The 13,542-nt window shown below is 35.2% G+C and overlaps 1 protein-coding gene across 1 annotated transcript in view; it reads left to right on the forward strand.

The window, feature by feature from the left end:
* Nucleotides 1-13,542, forward strand: part of RNF17 (ring finger protein 17) — a 133,202-nt gene that overhangs the window by 65,547 nt on the left and 54,113 nt on the right. Inside the window, exons 16-19 of the mRNA XM_032838269.1 lie at nt 8,772-8,925; nt 11,751-11,866; nt 12,823-12,943; nt 13,405-13,408. Of these exons, the coding sequence (XP_032694160.1) occupies nt 8,772-8,925; nt 11,751-11,866; nt 12,823-12,943; nt 13,405-13,408 (395 nt within the window). The remainder of the gene's footprint in view (nt 1-8,771; nt 8,926-11,750; nt 11,867-12,822; nt 12,944-13,404; nt 13,409-13,542) is intronic.

Genomic DNA, 13,542 nt, shown 5'->3' on the forward strand with positions numbered 1-13,542 from the left:
GCATATGTATTTGTAATTGTTAACGTCTTACTGGTGAGTTGACTCTCTTACTAATGTATAATGTCATTCTTTGTTTCTCGTAATATTATCTGACTTAAAGTCTATTTTTATCCTAAGTCTTATAAGTCTAATTTAAAGTATAATTTAGCTATTCCAGCTCTCTGTTGGTTGCTGTTTGCATGGAATACATTTTCCTGTTTTTCACTTTCAACCTGTGTATGTTTTGAGATCTAAAGTGAGTATCTTATGCATAGCATATAGTTGGGCCATTTTTAAAAATCCATTCTGCCAGTTGTACCTTTTAATTGGAGCTTTTAATCCATTTAAAGTACTATGAGGGCTGCCTGGGTAGCTCAGTCAGTTAGGCATCTGCCTTCAGCTCAGGTCATGATTCCTGGACCCTGGGATCAGCCTTACATCAGGCTGCTCCTTGCTCAGCAGGGAGCCTGTTTCTCCTTCCTCTGCCTGCTGCTCCCCCTGCTTGTACTCTGTATCTCTCTCAAATGAATAAATCTTTTAAAAAAGTAAAATAAAAATAAAGTACCTATTAATCAGAAAGGCTTCCACCATTTTGTTATTTTCTATGTATCTTATAGCTTTTTTGTCTCATTTCTTCTATTAATTCCCTCTTTTTGTTTGCGTTTTTTTTTGTAATGTCATTTTTTAATATTTTTGAAAGACATTGTCATAAAAAATAACAAAATTTACCATCTAACAGTTTAAATTTTTGAATGTACAGTTCAGTAGTGTTAACTATACTCACATTGTTGTGCAGCAGATCTGTAGAACTTTTCATCTTGTAGAACTGAAACTTTACAGCTCTTGAACAGTCACTCTCCATTTTGCCCACCCCTAACTACTGACAACCATAATTCTATGAATTTCACTATTTTGATACTTCATATAAATGGAATCATACAGTGTTTGTCTTTGTGTGACTGGCTTACTTCATTAGCATAATGCCCTCAAGGTTCATTCATATTGTTCAAGAAGATTTCCTTCTTTAAGGTTATTATTCCGTTGTATGTATATTTCAAATTTTATTAGTCCATTCATCCATCAGTGGACATTTGGTTTGCTTCTACCTCTTGACTATTGTGAATAATGCTGCAGGGAACATGGGTGTGCAAATATTGTAGTTTCGTCTTTTGATTACCTTATTTCCTTTTGTGTATATATAAATCTTTTTATCATTACCATAGGGATTATCTATATCCTAAAGTTGTAACAATTAATATAAATTTATATCAACTTTTAATTATACAAAAAAATCCTGTGAAGCTTCATTCCCCTCTTATATTATTGATGTCACAAATTAATCTTTATACATTGTATGCTCAGTAACATAGATTTATAATTTTCTGCATTTATCTTTTAAATCCTGTAGAAATAGCTATTATCCTATAAAAATAAATAGAAATAAAAGTGGAGTTGGGGCGCCTGGGTAGCTCAGTGGGTTAAAGCCTCTGCCTTTGGCTCAGGTCATGATCCCAAGGTCCTGGGATCAAGCCCTGCATCGGGCTCTCTGCTCAGCAGGAAGCCTGCTTCTCCCCCTCTCTCTCTGCCTGCCTCTCTGCCTACTTATGATCTCTGTCTGTCAAATAAATAAGTAAAATCTTAAAAAAATTTTTAAAAAGATAAAGAAATAAAAGTGGAGTTACAAACCAAAATTAAAATAATACTGGCTTTCATATTTGTCCTTGTGTTTACCTGAACCACAGATCTTCATATCTTCATGTGACTATAAAGTTACACTCTATGATCCTTTTAGTTCTACTTTAAGGACTCCTTTTAGGGACAATGAACACCCTCACCTCTTGTTTCTCTATGAATGGCTTAATTTCTCCCTCATCTTTGAAGGATAGTTTTGCTGGATCTGTAATTCTCAGTTGATATGTTTTTTTTTCAGCACTTTAAATATATCTCCCTGTTGTCTTCTGTCCTCAAAGTTTTCTTAGAAGAAATCAGCAAGTAATCTTGATGATCCCTCATACAGGACAAGTTGCTTCTCTTTTGCTGTTTTCAAGATTCTTCCTTTGTCTTTATTGTTTGATTATAATGTATTTGAATGTGTTTCTTTAGGTTTATCCTACTTAGGGTTTTGTTGAGTGTATTAGCTTCTTAGGGCCATTGTAACAAGGTACCCTAAATTGGATAGCTTAAACAACAAAACTTTATGGTTGGACAGTGATGACTAGTCTAGAAGTCTAAAATCGAGGTTTTGGCAGGGTTCATTCCTTCTGAGATCTTAGAGGTAAAATATATTCCATGTGTCTCCTCTAGATTTTGGTGGTAGATGGTATGCTGGCAATCTTTACCATTTGTTGATGTCTGTTTCATCACCACAGTCTCTTCTGCTTTCCTCACCTGGCATTTTATCTACTTGTTTATCTCAGTTTTTTAATAAGGACACCAGTCCTATTGAATAAAGTCTTAGTCCTGCCCAAGATTTTCTTTTACCTTAATAACATCTGTAAACCCTAATTTCAAATAAGGTTACACTCTGAGATACTCTGTGGTTAGAACTCCAACATATGTTTTGGGAAGGACACAGTGTGTAAAGCAATCTACTCCTACTCTATCAGAAATTCATGTACTGATGTAGTGAAAAGAAGGGCCATCTGTACCCCAATGTTTATAGCAGCAATGGCCACGGTCGCCAAACTGTGAAAAGAACCAAGATGCCCTTCAATAGACGAATGGATAAGGAAGATGTGGTCCATATACACTATGGAGTATTATGCCTCCATCAGAAAGGATGAATACCCAACTTTTGAAGCAACATGGACGGGACTGGAAGAGATTATGCTGAGTGAAATAAGTCAAGCAGAGAGAGTCAATTATCATATGGTTTCACTTATTTGTGGAGCATAACAAATAACATGGAGGACAAGGGGAGATGGAGAGGAGAAGGGACTTGAGGGAAATTGGATGGGGAGATGAACCATGAGAGACTTTGGACTCTGAAAAACAATCTAAGGGTTTTGAAGGGGCAGGGGTGGGAGGTTGTGGGAACCAGGTGGTGGGTATTAGAGAGGGCACAGATTGCATGGAGCACTGGGTTTGGTGCAAAAACAATGAATACTGTTACGCTGAAAAGAAATAAATTTAAAAAAATAAATAAAGCAGTAGCAGCCAAAACTTCCTCATATTTCAATAAGGATATGATCCACGAATCAAGAAACTCCGTGGACTCCAAGTAATATAAAGCCAAGAAAATATACACAAAGACACATCTAACTAAACTACTGCAAGTCAAAAGGAAATCTTTTTTTTTTAAAGGTTTTATTTATTTACTTGACAGAGAGAGATCATAAGTAGACAGAGAGGCAGGCAGAGAGAGAGGGAAGCAGGCTTCCTGCTGAGCAGAGAGCCCGATACGGGACTTGATCCCAGGACCCTGAGATCATGACCTGAGCCAAAGGCAGCGGTTTAACCCACTGAGCCACCCAGGCACCCCAAAAAGGAAATCTTGAAAGCATCAACAAAAACCAAATTCATCATGTACAAATGAATCTGAAAAATATTAATTTCTTAGCAGAAATTAACATCCCAAAAGATAGTATAAGACTGTATTCAATGTACTAAGAGAAAAAACTGTCATGTTTGAATTCTGTGTATAACAAAATGTTCTTTCAAAATAAGAGGTAAATTTAGACATTCACAGATAAACGAAGGCAGAGGGAGCCCACTACCATAGACATGCCTTGTAATAAAAGGGTGCTAGATGATCATTCAAAGACCTACACAAATAAGTTCTTTAGTAATGATGTCTCTAATATCTACAGACATTTTCATTATGCTAAATTCACTGAAATTAGAAAAAAAAAATTCATGTACTTCCCACATTCAAAATATATCCACCCCATTCCAGTCATTACAGTATCGCTTCTGAGTCCAAAATCTTATATATAAATATCATCAAATAAAAGTCTCACATCTCATAGTCTAATTCAAGTACAGGTTAAGACTTAGGTATCACTCAAGCTGGAGCAAAATTCTTCTCTATCTCTGAATATGTGAGACCAGACAAATCTAAAGCCTAGCAGGACAAATTCTATTAGATTCTTATGACTTGAGAATCTACTTCACTGGGGCACCTGGGTGGCTCAGTGGGTTAAAGCCTCTGCCGTTGGCTCGGGTCATGATCTCATGGACCTGGGATCAAGCCCCGCATCGGGCTCTCTGCTCAGCAGGGAGCCTGCTTCCTCTTCTCTCTCTCTGCCTCTCTGCCTACTTGTGATCTCTGTCAAATAAATAAAATCTTAAAAAAAAAGAAGAATCTACTTAATTGGCTGGATGCTCCACCCTCCAGTTCTGCTAGGGTGGTAGTTTTGCCCCCACCACCTCACTTATTGGAACTGAGGTGTTGTCCTCATGCTCTGGAACCCAGGAGGCTGAACGTCCTGGAACAGAGGATGAGACTGTCCTGCCTCTCAGGCTGTGCCCTCTGGGCTTCTGGTGGCATTGGCAGACAAGACAGCCCCTGAACCACCTTTGGGGTCATTATTCCTTTTTCTTGAAAGATAACACATGTTTAGGGCTGATAGCCTGGTCAGCTCACTTCCTGCCTAAAACATCACACAAATCCAGCAGCCTTCCTTCTTCCTGTCTCTGTCCCCTTAAGTTCAAGCTGGTAGTGTTTCTACTGAATTGACTGATTGGATCCACAAGTCACTTGCCCGTAATCTCTTCAGCAGTGTCTAGCCACATCCTTGGTGTCCTCTCTTATGTATCCATTCTTATTGTTTACAATATGGATAGACTGAGAATTTTTAAAATACTTCAAGTTCTGGTTTCTTTATGTTTAGCAGTTCTTTGTCTCTTCTCGTGTTTTTTCATAAACAACAAGGAGAAACCAAACTGCACATTCAACATTTTGCTTAGAGGTCTCTTCAGCTATATATTAATGTTCTACTTTCTGTCCAACAGAACACAATTCAACCAAGTTCTCTACCACTTTATATCAAGGATTTCCTTTCTTCCAGTTTCCAATAGCATGTTCCTCATTTCTGTCTGAGATCTTACCAGAAGCACCTTTAACATTCATATTTCTACCAGAATTCTTTTCAAGACAGTCTGGACTTTTTCATTCAAGCACTTCATTACCTAATTCCAAAATCACACCCACATTTTAGGTATTTGTTACAGCAACACCCTACTTCTCAAAACCAAAATCTGTATTCATTTCCTAGGGCTGCAATAACAAAGTTACACAGATAAGGTTGCTTAAAGAACATAAATTTATAGTCCCATAGTTCTGGAATTTTGAAGTGTGAGATCAAGGTGTCAGTAGGGTATGTTCCTTCTTAGGGTTGTGAATGATAAATTATTCCATTCCTTTATCCTACTTTCTGATGCTTAGTTGGAAATTTTGGTGGTCTGTGACTTCTGCTGCATCACCTTAATCTCTGTCTTGATCTTCTCATGGATTCTCCTCTGTTTGCCTCTGTACCAAATCTTTCCCTTTTAATAACATCAATCATATTTTATTAAGGCCTATCCTGGGGCACCTGGGTGGCTCAGTGGGTTAAAGCCTCTGCCTTCAGCTCAGGTCATGATCCCAGGGTCCTGGGATCGAGCCCCACATTGGGCTCTCTACTGGGCAGGGAGCCTACTTCCCCCCACCCCCGCCACCCCCCGCCTGCCTCTCTGCCTATTTGTGATCTCTGTCAGATAAATATATAAAATCTTAAAAAAAAAAAAAAAAAAAGCCCTATCCTAATGACCTCATTTTAACTTGATTATCTGTTAATACTCTGTCTCCAAATAAGGTCACATTCTCAGGTTGTGACTCCAACATATCCTGGAGATACAAGTCAACCCATAACATTGATTCATGTCCATCAAATTTGGGACGTTTTCAGCCATTATGTCTTCAGATAATCTTTCTGTTCCTTTTTCCTTCTGGAATTCCCATAATGTATATATTAATATGTATAATGGTGCCCTTGGCCTCTGTTCAAGTCCTTTAGCCTCTCTTCCCTTTACACTTTTTCCCACTGATCCTTTCTTATGCTTGTTTCAGATATGCTGTTGAATCCCTCTGGTGTATTTTTCACTTCAGTTATTATACTTTTCAGCTCCAGAATTTGTTTGATTCCTTTTTATAATTTCTCTTTGCTGGTATTTTCATCTTGGTTCTTTATTATTTTCCTGGTTTCCTCTAGTTCTTTATCCCTGTGTTCCTTTCTTCTTTAGTTCTTTATCCATGTGTTCCTTTCTTCTTTGAACATATTTAAGACAGTTGTTCTGAAGTTTTTGTTTAGTATGTCCTTTATCTGGGCTTCTTTGAGGGTGGTTTCTGTTTTGTTCCCATGAATGAGCCATGTTATCTTTTTTCTTTGTATTTCTTCTGATTTTTTGTTGAAAATTGGACATTTGACTATTAGAATGTGGTGACTTTGAAAATAAGATTCCCCACCTTCCTAGGATTTGCTGGATTTTCTTATTGTTGAAGACTACAGTGGTTGGTTAGTTTTGAGACTATTTCAAACGATTTTTTCAAAGACTATTCCTTGCATGTGATCACTGAAGTATCTATTCCTTTAGCTTGTGACAGAGATTTATTTGAATGCCAGAAGCTTGATTGGGCGTTTGCTTGGTTGCTATAAACCTTTGACTTTTTCATAGTTCTGACAAAGTTCATAAGGCTTTTCTCCCCTCCCCCCCTCTTTTTTCCCCATTGTTTCTATGGGGGAACAAGAGCTTAGAGCATCTTAGTCTACTATTTTGCTGATGTCACTCCTCTGTGCACTTTTTCACTGTTCACTTTGGATGGAAGAATATGAATGAAACCTACTTAGAAATAAGTTAAAAAAAATTGAAGGTTTTTGAAGTAATTTAAATGAAATAAGAAAAGACAGATTCACAAAATTTCCATTTGCATTATAATACTTAGAAAAGAGGAAATCTTCATTTTTTGCTATTTGACATAGATTTTAAAATATTTTTAACCTTAAGAATTGGTATTTGGAGAGGTAAACAGACATTTATCCTTGGTATTTTGAGTTTGTTTTTTTTTTTTTTTAGTGGGGGAACTATGTTTTAGATACTATAGGAACTTTAAGAACTTAAATAACAAAATAGCCTTATTAATAAGAGAAATCTCTAGTTTACTCAATGTAGTCATTTTATAAACCCTACTGAAATTACTGATTTAAAGAATGATCAATTCACTTTAAAATCATGAGATGGAAGGTTGATGGGAAACTGAACATTCATATAATGCCAAAGTATTATTAAATGAATTACATAACTGTACAATAGAGGGATCAGAATCATCACCCCAGTCTGTAGGTGAATCTTAGCATGTTATTACTGAGTCAGTAATGTTTTATCTTTTGGTATATTGCAACCTACATATACTTAAGATGTATTCTGGCCAAAAAAGGCTTGAATCCACCAAACCTATAGGTAGAACTTCTGGCTTTGGGGAAATTTCAGGAGACAGACCTCACTTAATGGAGGAACAAGCTAAATAATAGTATGAGGATGTAACCACATAAATCCAGAAGATGGAGCATTCTACAGAAAAATAGCAGGCTTTCTTCAGCAAGACCTAGTCATTAAAAGAAAAAAAAAAGGACTACACTAGATTCTAAAATATTTATGGAGATACTAAATATAATGTGTAGTCTTGAATTTGATACTAGTTTGGGTCATTTAAGGATATCTAAACATGGCCAAAAAGTACTAATGTGAATACTTAAACAGAAAAGTGAGAATTGATGGAAAATGCAAATTATCACACTGTAATCAAATTTCACACTGTAAGATAACATCTCACTTTTGTTTTTAAAAATATGGAAAGTTTGTGTGTGTATAAGAAAGGAGTCTGGAACAACAAATGTTGGCAAAGATGTAGAGGAAGGGGAACCCTCTTACACTGTTGGTGGGAATGCAAGCTGGTGCAGCCACTCTGGAAAACAGTATGGAGGTTCCTCAAGAAGTTGAAAATAGAGCTACCCTATGACCCAGCAATTGCCCTACTGGGTATTTACTCCAATTTACTTATAGCTATAGTGAAAAGAAGGGGCACATGCACCCCGATGTTCATAGCAGCAATCCACAGTAGCCAAACTGTGGAAGGAGATGAGGTGTTCTTCAACAGATGAATGGATAAAGATGATGTGGTTCATATATATATAATGGACTATTACTCAGCCTTTAGAAAGGACGAATACCTACCATTTGCCTCAACATGGATGGAAGTGGGGGATACTGTGCTAAGTGAAATAAGTCAAGCGGAGAAAGACCATTATCATATGGTTTTACTCGTGACATATAAGAAATAGCATATATGTTATATATATAAGAGGATCATGGGGAGGGGAGGGAAAACGGAATGGGAAGAAATCAGGGAGACAAACTATGAGAGACTCTTAACTATAGGATACAAACTGAGGGATGTGAAAAGGTAGGAGGGTAGCGAGGTAGAATAACTGGGTGATGGGCATTAAGGAGGGCATGTGATGGGATGAGCACTAATGATGTACTATATGTTGGCTAATGGAATTTAAATTTTTAAAAAAGGATCTAGAAGGATATACACTTAAGATACCTGAAGAAATGTGATTTTTAAAAAAATTTTGTTATGTCCATATTTGCTAATTCTATATACTGCTTCTGTAATAAAATATTACAAATATAAATTACATAACAATTGATTTGTCTGATCCCAATAATTTTTTAAGCAGTACTTACAATACATGCTACATTTAAATTTTGTTTCTTTGAAACTATAGTGTTTTAATCCTTTTATTTCTTAGATAGAGAGCCTGGATTTTTTATTTTTACTAAAAACAATTGAGGAATTTTATAAAAGTGAAGATGGAGAAAATCTGGAAATCCTCTGTCCAGTTCAAGGTCAAGCCTGTGTAGCTAAATTTGAAGATGGAGTTTGGTACCGAGCAAAAGTTACTGGTAGGAGATTGCACACTATTTCTACAGGGAAAAGTTATGCTTAAAAACTGAAACCATTTGAGTTGGTACAAATTAAATCATAGAAGTGATATTTTTTGATCTTACCCATTTTGCTCAGTTATCTTTAAAAAACTATTGGTACCCCTGGGGCTAATAATACATTATATGTTAATTTTTAAAAAAAGAAATAAAATGGGAAAAAAAAAAAACTAGTGGTAATGTTGGGAGGTAACTCTCTAAGTCCTTAGATTTTTATTTGACTAGCCCTTAATTTATTTTTTTGTTGTTATTTTCTAATGTGTGCCTTATTTAAAAAGTTAAATGGTGCTAAACAACTTAGACTGTACTCCTCAAAGGCAAATATTTTAGGGTTGCCTGGCTGGCTCAATTGGAAGAGCATGGAACTCTTAATCTCAGGGTTGTGAGTTTGAGCCTCATGTGGAATGTAGAGATTACTTAAAAAATACTTTAAATTCTTTCAACTGTTTCTTTTGGTATTTATCTGTGGTATTACTTCTAAATATGTAATACTTTGTTGATATTTTACTCTCAGAAAGTGTCTGTTCTTATTAAGGCAGGTAGCAGTTTTAGATTTCTTTGAGCTCTTTTATCCCCTCCCCACCCCGTCACCATAGTTTATCACAATTTTAGTTAATCCATATTCTGCATAAATATTTTCACTAAGTCATAAAAAATAATTTATTTCTATTTCAAGTTAATGCATCACTTTTTCACTTTATTTTCTTAAGATTTATGGCTACATTTTCCTAATTATTAAAAACAATTTTCCACATGTTTGACTTTTCAGGTAATGTTAGTTGGTTTTTGTTTTTTGTTTTTTCTAGTGGTGAAAACATCTTTTTTTTTTTTTTTAAAGATTTTATTTATCTGACAGAGCGGGATCACAAGTAGGCAGAGAGGCAGGCAGAGAGAGAGGAGGGAAGCAGGCTCCCTGCTGAGCAGAGAGGCTGATGTAGGGCTGGATCCCAGGACCTCTGAGACCATGACCTGAGCCAAAGGCAGAGGCTTAATCCACTGAGCCATCCAGGCGCCCCATGAAAACACCTTTCTATCTTCTCCAGTTGGACTGCTAGTCCTCTAAGCTTATTACACTTTTGTTATTCAGAGAATTTATTTCATTTTGCAATATACTTTTTTTTTTCTCCCTGTATTGGATCCCTTGTTTTATGGATCCTATGTTTACTTCTTCAGTTTATTCCCCTGTTTTTTGGGGGAGCATCTTCTGATTGTTTCCTCAGAATAAATGGAAGTAAGTTTTGACACCTTTCAGGGATGCTTGGGTGGATTAGTGGATTAGGCAGCTGCCTTATGCTAAGGTCATGATCCTCAGGGTGCTGGGATCCAGTTACACACATCGGGCTCCCTGCTGGGTGAGGAGCCTGCTTCTCCTTCTGCCTCTGCCTCCCACTCCCCCTGCTTGTGCTCTCTCTCTCTCTCAAATAAATAAATAAAATCTTTAAAAAAAAATTTTTTTGAGGCCTTTCATGTCTCCTCTCTCTCATACTGATTGATAATTTGGGTAAAAAAAAAAAATGTTCTTTAAATTTTTTCTCCTGTGTTCTTTTTATCTCTTGTCTTTAAATTTTATCTCCTGTCTTATCTCCTGTTCTTTCAATTTTATCTCCTGTTTGTTTTGTCTAAAACTATATCTCCATTCAGAGACTTGAGGAATAATAAGAATCTAATGGCACTAGTACAGTTAAGAATATCCTTCTAGCGTGAGAATTCCGGAAGTGTGGAGGGATTCCCTCATCTTATTATTATACTTATAATAACATGTGTCTTCTCAGTTACTGCAGATACCAGTTACCACAGGGCCTAAGTTGTTTGAAGTGTCCTCTTGAATACCAGTGTTGTTCCATATGTTTCCATTTCTGCTAAGGAGCAGAGAATGCCTATATTTTTTCCATTTTTGAAATTATGTATACGGTACTACTCCTTAAATTTGAAAATGGTGGCAACCAGTTTAATAGAATTATACATAGGTATGATAAGAGAGGCTAAAGTCAGCCATATATTTTGAGTGTTTTCAAAAAGGTCAGTGTGATAGGTTTTCGTTCAGACTTCTGTATGTTTGAACATTTTAGGGGATTCATTGGTATCCTGTAAAATATAGAGACTAGATTGACACGGAGGTCTGTCTTTGCTTATTGTTCACAATATTCCCCAAAATAATTTTTTTTTAATTTCAGTTAGGTATCATCATATGAATGAATCTTTAGTTTGATTATTAAATCTTTTGCTTTAGTCACCTTTGTTGACTAACAGTAAACATTTAGTAAGTCCATGCTTACTATGGTGCTTTGCAAATTACTTTAAATAGATGAATCCTCAAAAAAAGTAAGTCTTACGAGATTGGATTCTACTGGTATGCCCATTTTACGAATGAGATAGTGAGGCTTGGAGAGAAAAAGGAACTTGCTCGGACTAATATTTTAGAAAGAGTGATTAGCTTGCTTAGAGTCACATGGAATTTGACTGGATTCTAATCCAGTCAGACTTAATGCCTAGTTTTAATTTTTAGGCCACAACACCTAGCATTTGATAGCTGTGTTGTTATCCTGGTTTTGATTGTCCTCTGGATATCTTAAAATTGTTAATATCTCAAGTCTGAATGACTGTGCATTATGGTTGATATTTTTTAGGTCCACATATTAGAAATTGTTTTATGTTTAAAAAAGTATTAGGTTTATATGTTGATCATAAAAGTATTCTAACATAGTTGAATGTCCCGTCTAAATTTTGCTAGATAACTCTCTGTTTTCTTTCCAAGTTTATGATCTCTAATTCAATAATTTTTGAAGGATTGCCTGGACATCGTGAAGTTGAAGTTAAATATGTGGACTTTGGCAATACTGCAAAAATAACACTTAAAGAAATGCGTAAAATAAAAGATGAGTTTCTAAATCCCCCAGAGAAGGTAATCTACTTATTGTGAGTCATAGGGTCAGAATATTAACACAATTGTGACAGTATTTTTAGAAATCATTTTTATCATAGAAATGCTCTGTTAACTAACATTTTTGTCTGTAAATAATTTGATACATGGGATATAGAAAAGAGTTGCTGTCATTACTGTAATTTCCTATATAGCAGCCATAAGTTGTTAAGATGTATGTATATCTTAGCAAATAAGCATTAATTATAAATGTATATCTGTATGTATGTTTGTCTTCATAGGTTTTTACTGGTCTCCAGATCTCAATGTTATTTTGAAAACCTGTATAATGTGGTAGGAAGGTGATAGATTTTGTGTGAAAATCTCAGAAGTATTTTTACTGCAATTCCATTTATGTTTAAGTATATATAACATGTCCAAGAGAAAGAGAAGTCTGGAAAAATAAGTAAAAAATTATCTTTCTCTTGGAATCTTATGCCTCAGAGATAAAGAAGGTTAATGGGGCTTATTTTCTAACTCATTTTACACTTAGGCATTTGAATTATTGTTAAACAATATTTTTCATTTTAAAAATGGGTAAACTAGGAAAAACTTGAAAATATAAATAAAAAGGACTCATTCAGAACTATTGAATGTTTTTATAAATACAATTCTAATTCTAAGATGTGTCTTCTATTTAGCAATTATAGGATTAGAAAAATAGTCCTGTAACCTGCTTTTCTCATTTAACAGTATATAATGAGTATCTGTAATTTTTTCAGTACATGCTTGTTATATTGGTGTCTGAATGTGCAATAATTCTACCAAATGATCTGTTGACTCTAGTTATTGCCATTTATAAAATATTTTATAGATACCTTTTGCACATTTATTTTCAGATTATATATTCAGAGTTTTTTTGTACACATATAAAATTTTAATTCTAAAATAACTAGAAATTTCACCTTTTCTTAATGGTGCAATTTTGTTTGACACAGGCAATTAAATGTAAGCTGGCCTATATTGAACCCTGTGTAAAGACAATGCAGTGGTCCAAAAAAGCTAAGGAAAAATTTGAAGAAAAGACTCAAGATAAATTTATGACATGTTCAGTCATCAGTAAGCTATTTCATTTTTATTTGTTGCTATGTAATTATATATAATTTTAAATAAGGATAACATAATACATTTGCTTGATCTTAGCTAAATTCAGTGTGTCATCAATGAGACTAGTAAGAGAGAACATTTATTGAGAATTAGCTATAGTGGATATAATTGCAGGCTGTAGAGTATAAAATCAGTACAAGGCAAAAATTAGCATTAAAGATCAAGTTATGCTAGGGGTGCCTGGATGGCTCACTTGGTGGAGTGTGGGACTCTTGATCTTTGAGTTGTAGGTTCAAGCCCCACATTGGGTGTAGAGATTACTTAAAAATAAAATCTTAAAAAAAAATCAGTCATTCTAGATATGGCCTCTTGAATTCCCTAAAGCCAGGAATTAGCTTCTCTTATTTCATTTACATTTCTGCAGTGGTTCTTTCCTGATTTTGGCATGATGAATGTTAAAGTTTAATGTGCAGGAAAGTGAGGGGAGGTGGGACATAATTGTTAAATAGTTTTCATATGTTTTTTTCATTTCATTTTACTTAAGTGAATTCAACTGTAGCCTCTCCCCATATTTTAAAAAAAGTCATTTCTTTTTTGGACTAGTTTGGGCC

Source organism: Lontra canadensis, unplaced genomic scaffold (assembly GCF_010015895.1).
Source record: "Lontra canadensis isolate GAN:19392208 unplaced genomic scaffold, GSC_riverotter_1.0 scaffold103, whole genome shotgun sequence".
In the NCBI taxonomy this organism is placed as follows: domain Eukaryota; kingdom Metazoa; phylum Chordata; class Mammalia; order Carnivora; family Mustelidae; genus Lontra; species Lontra canadensis.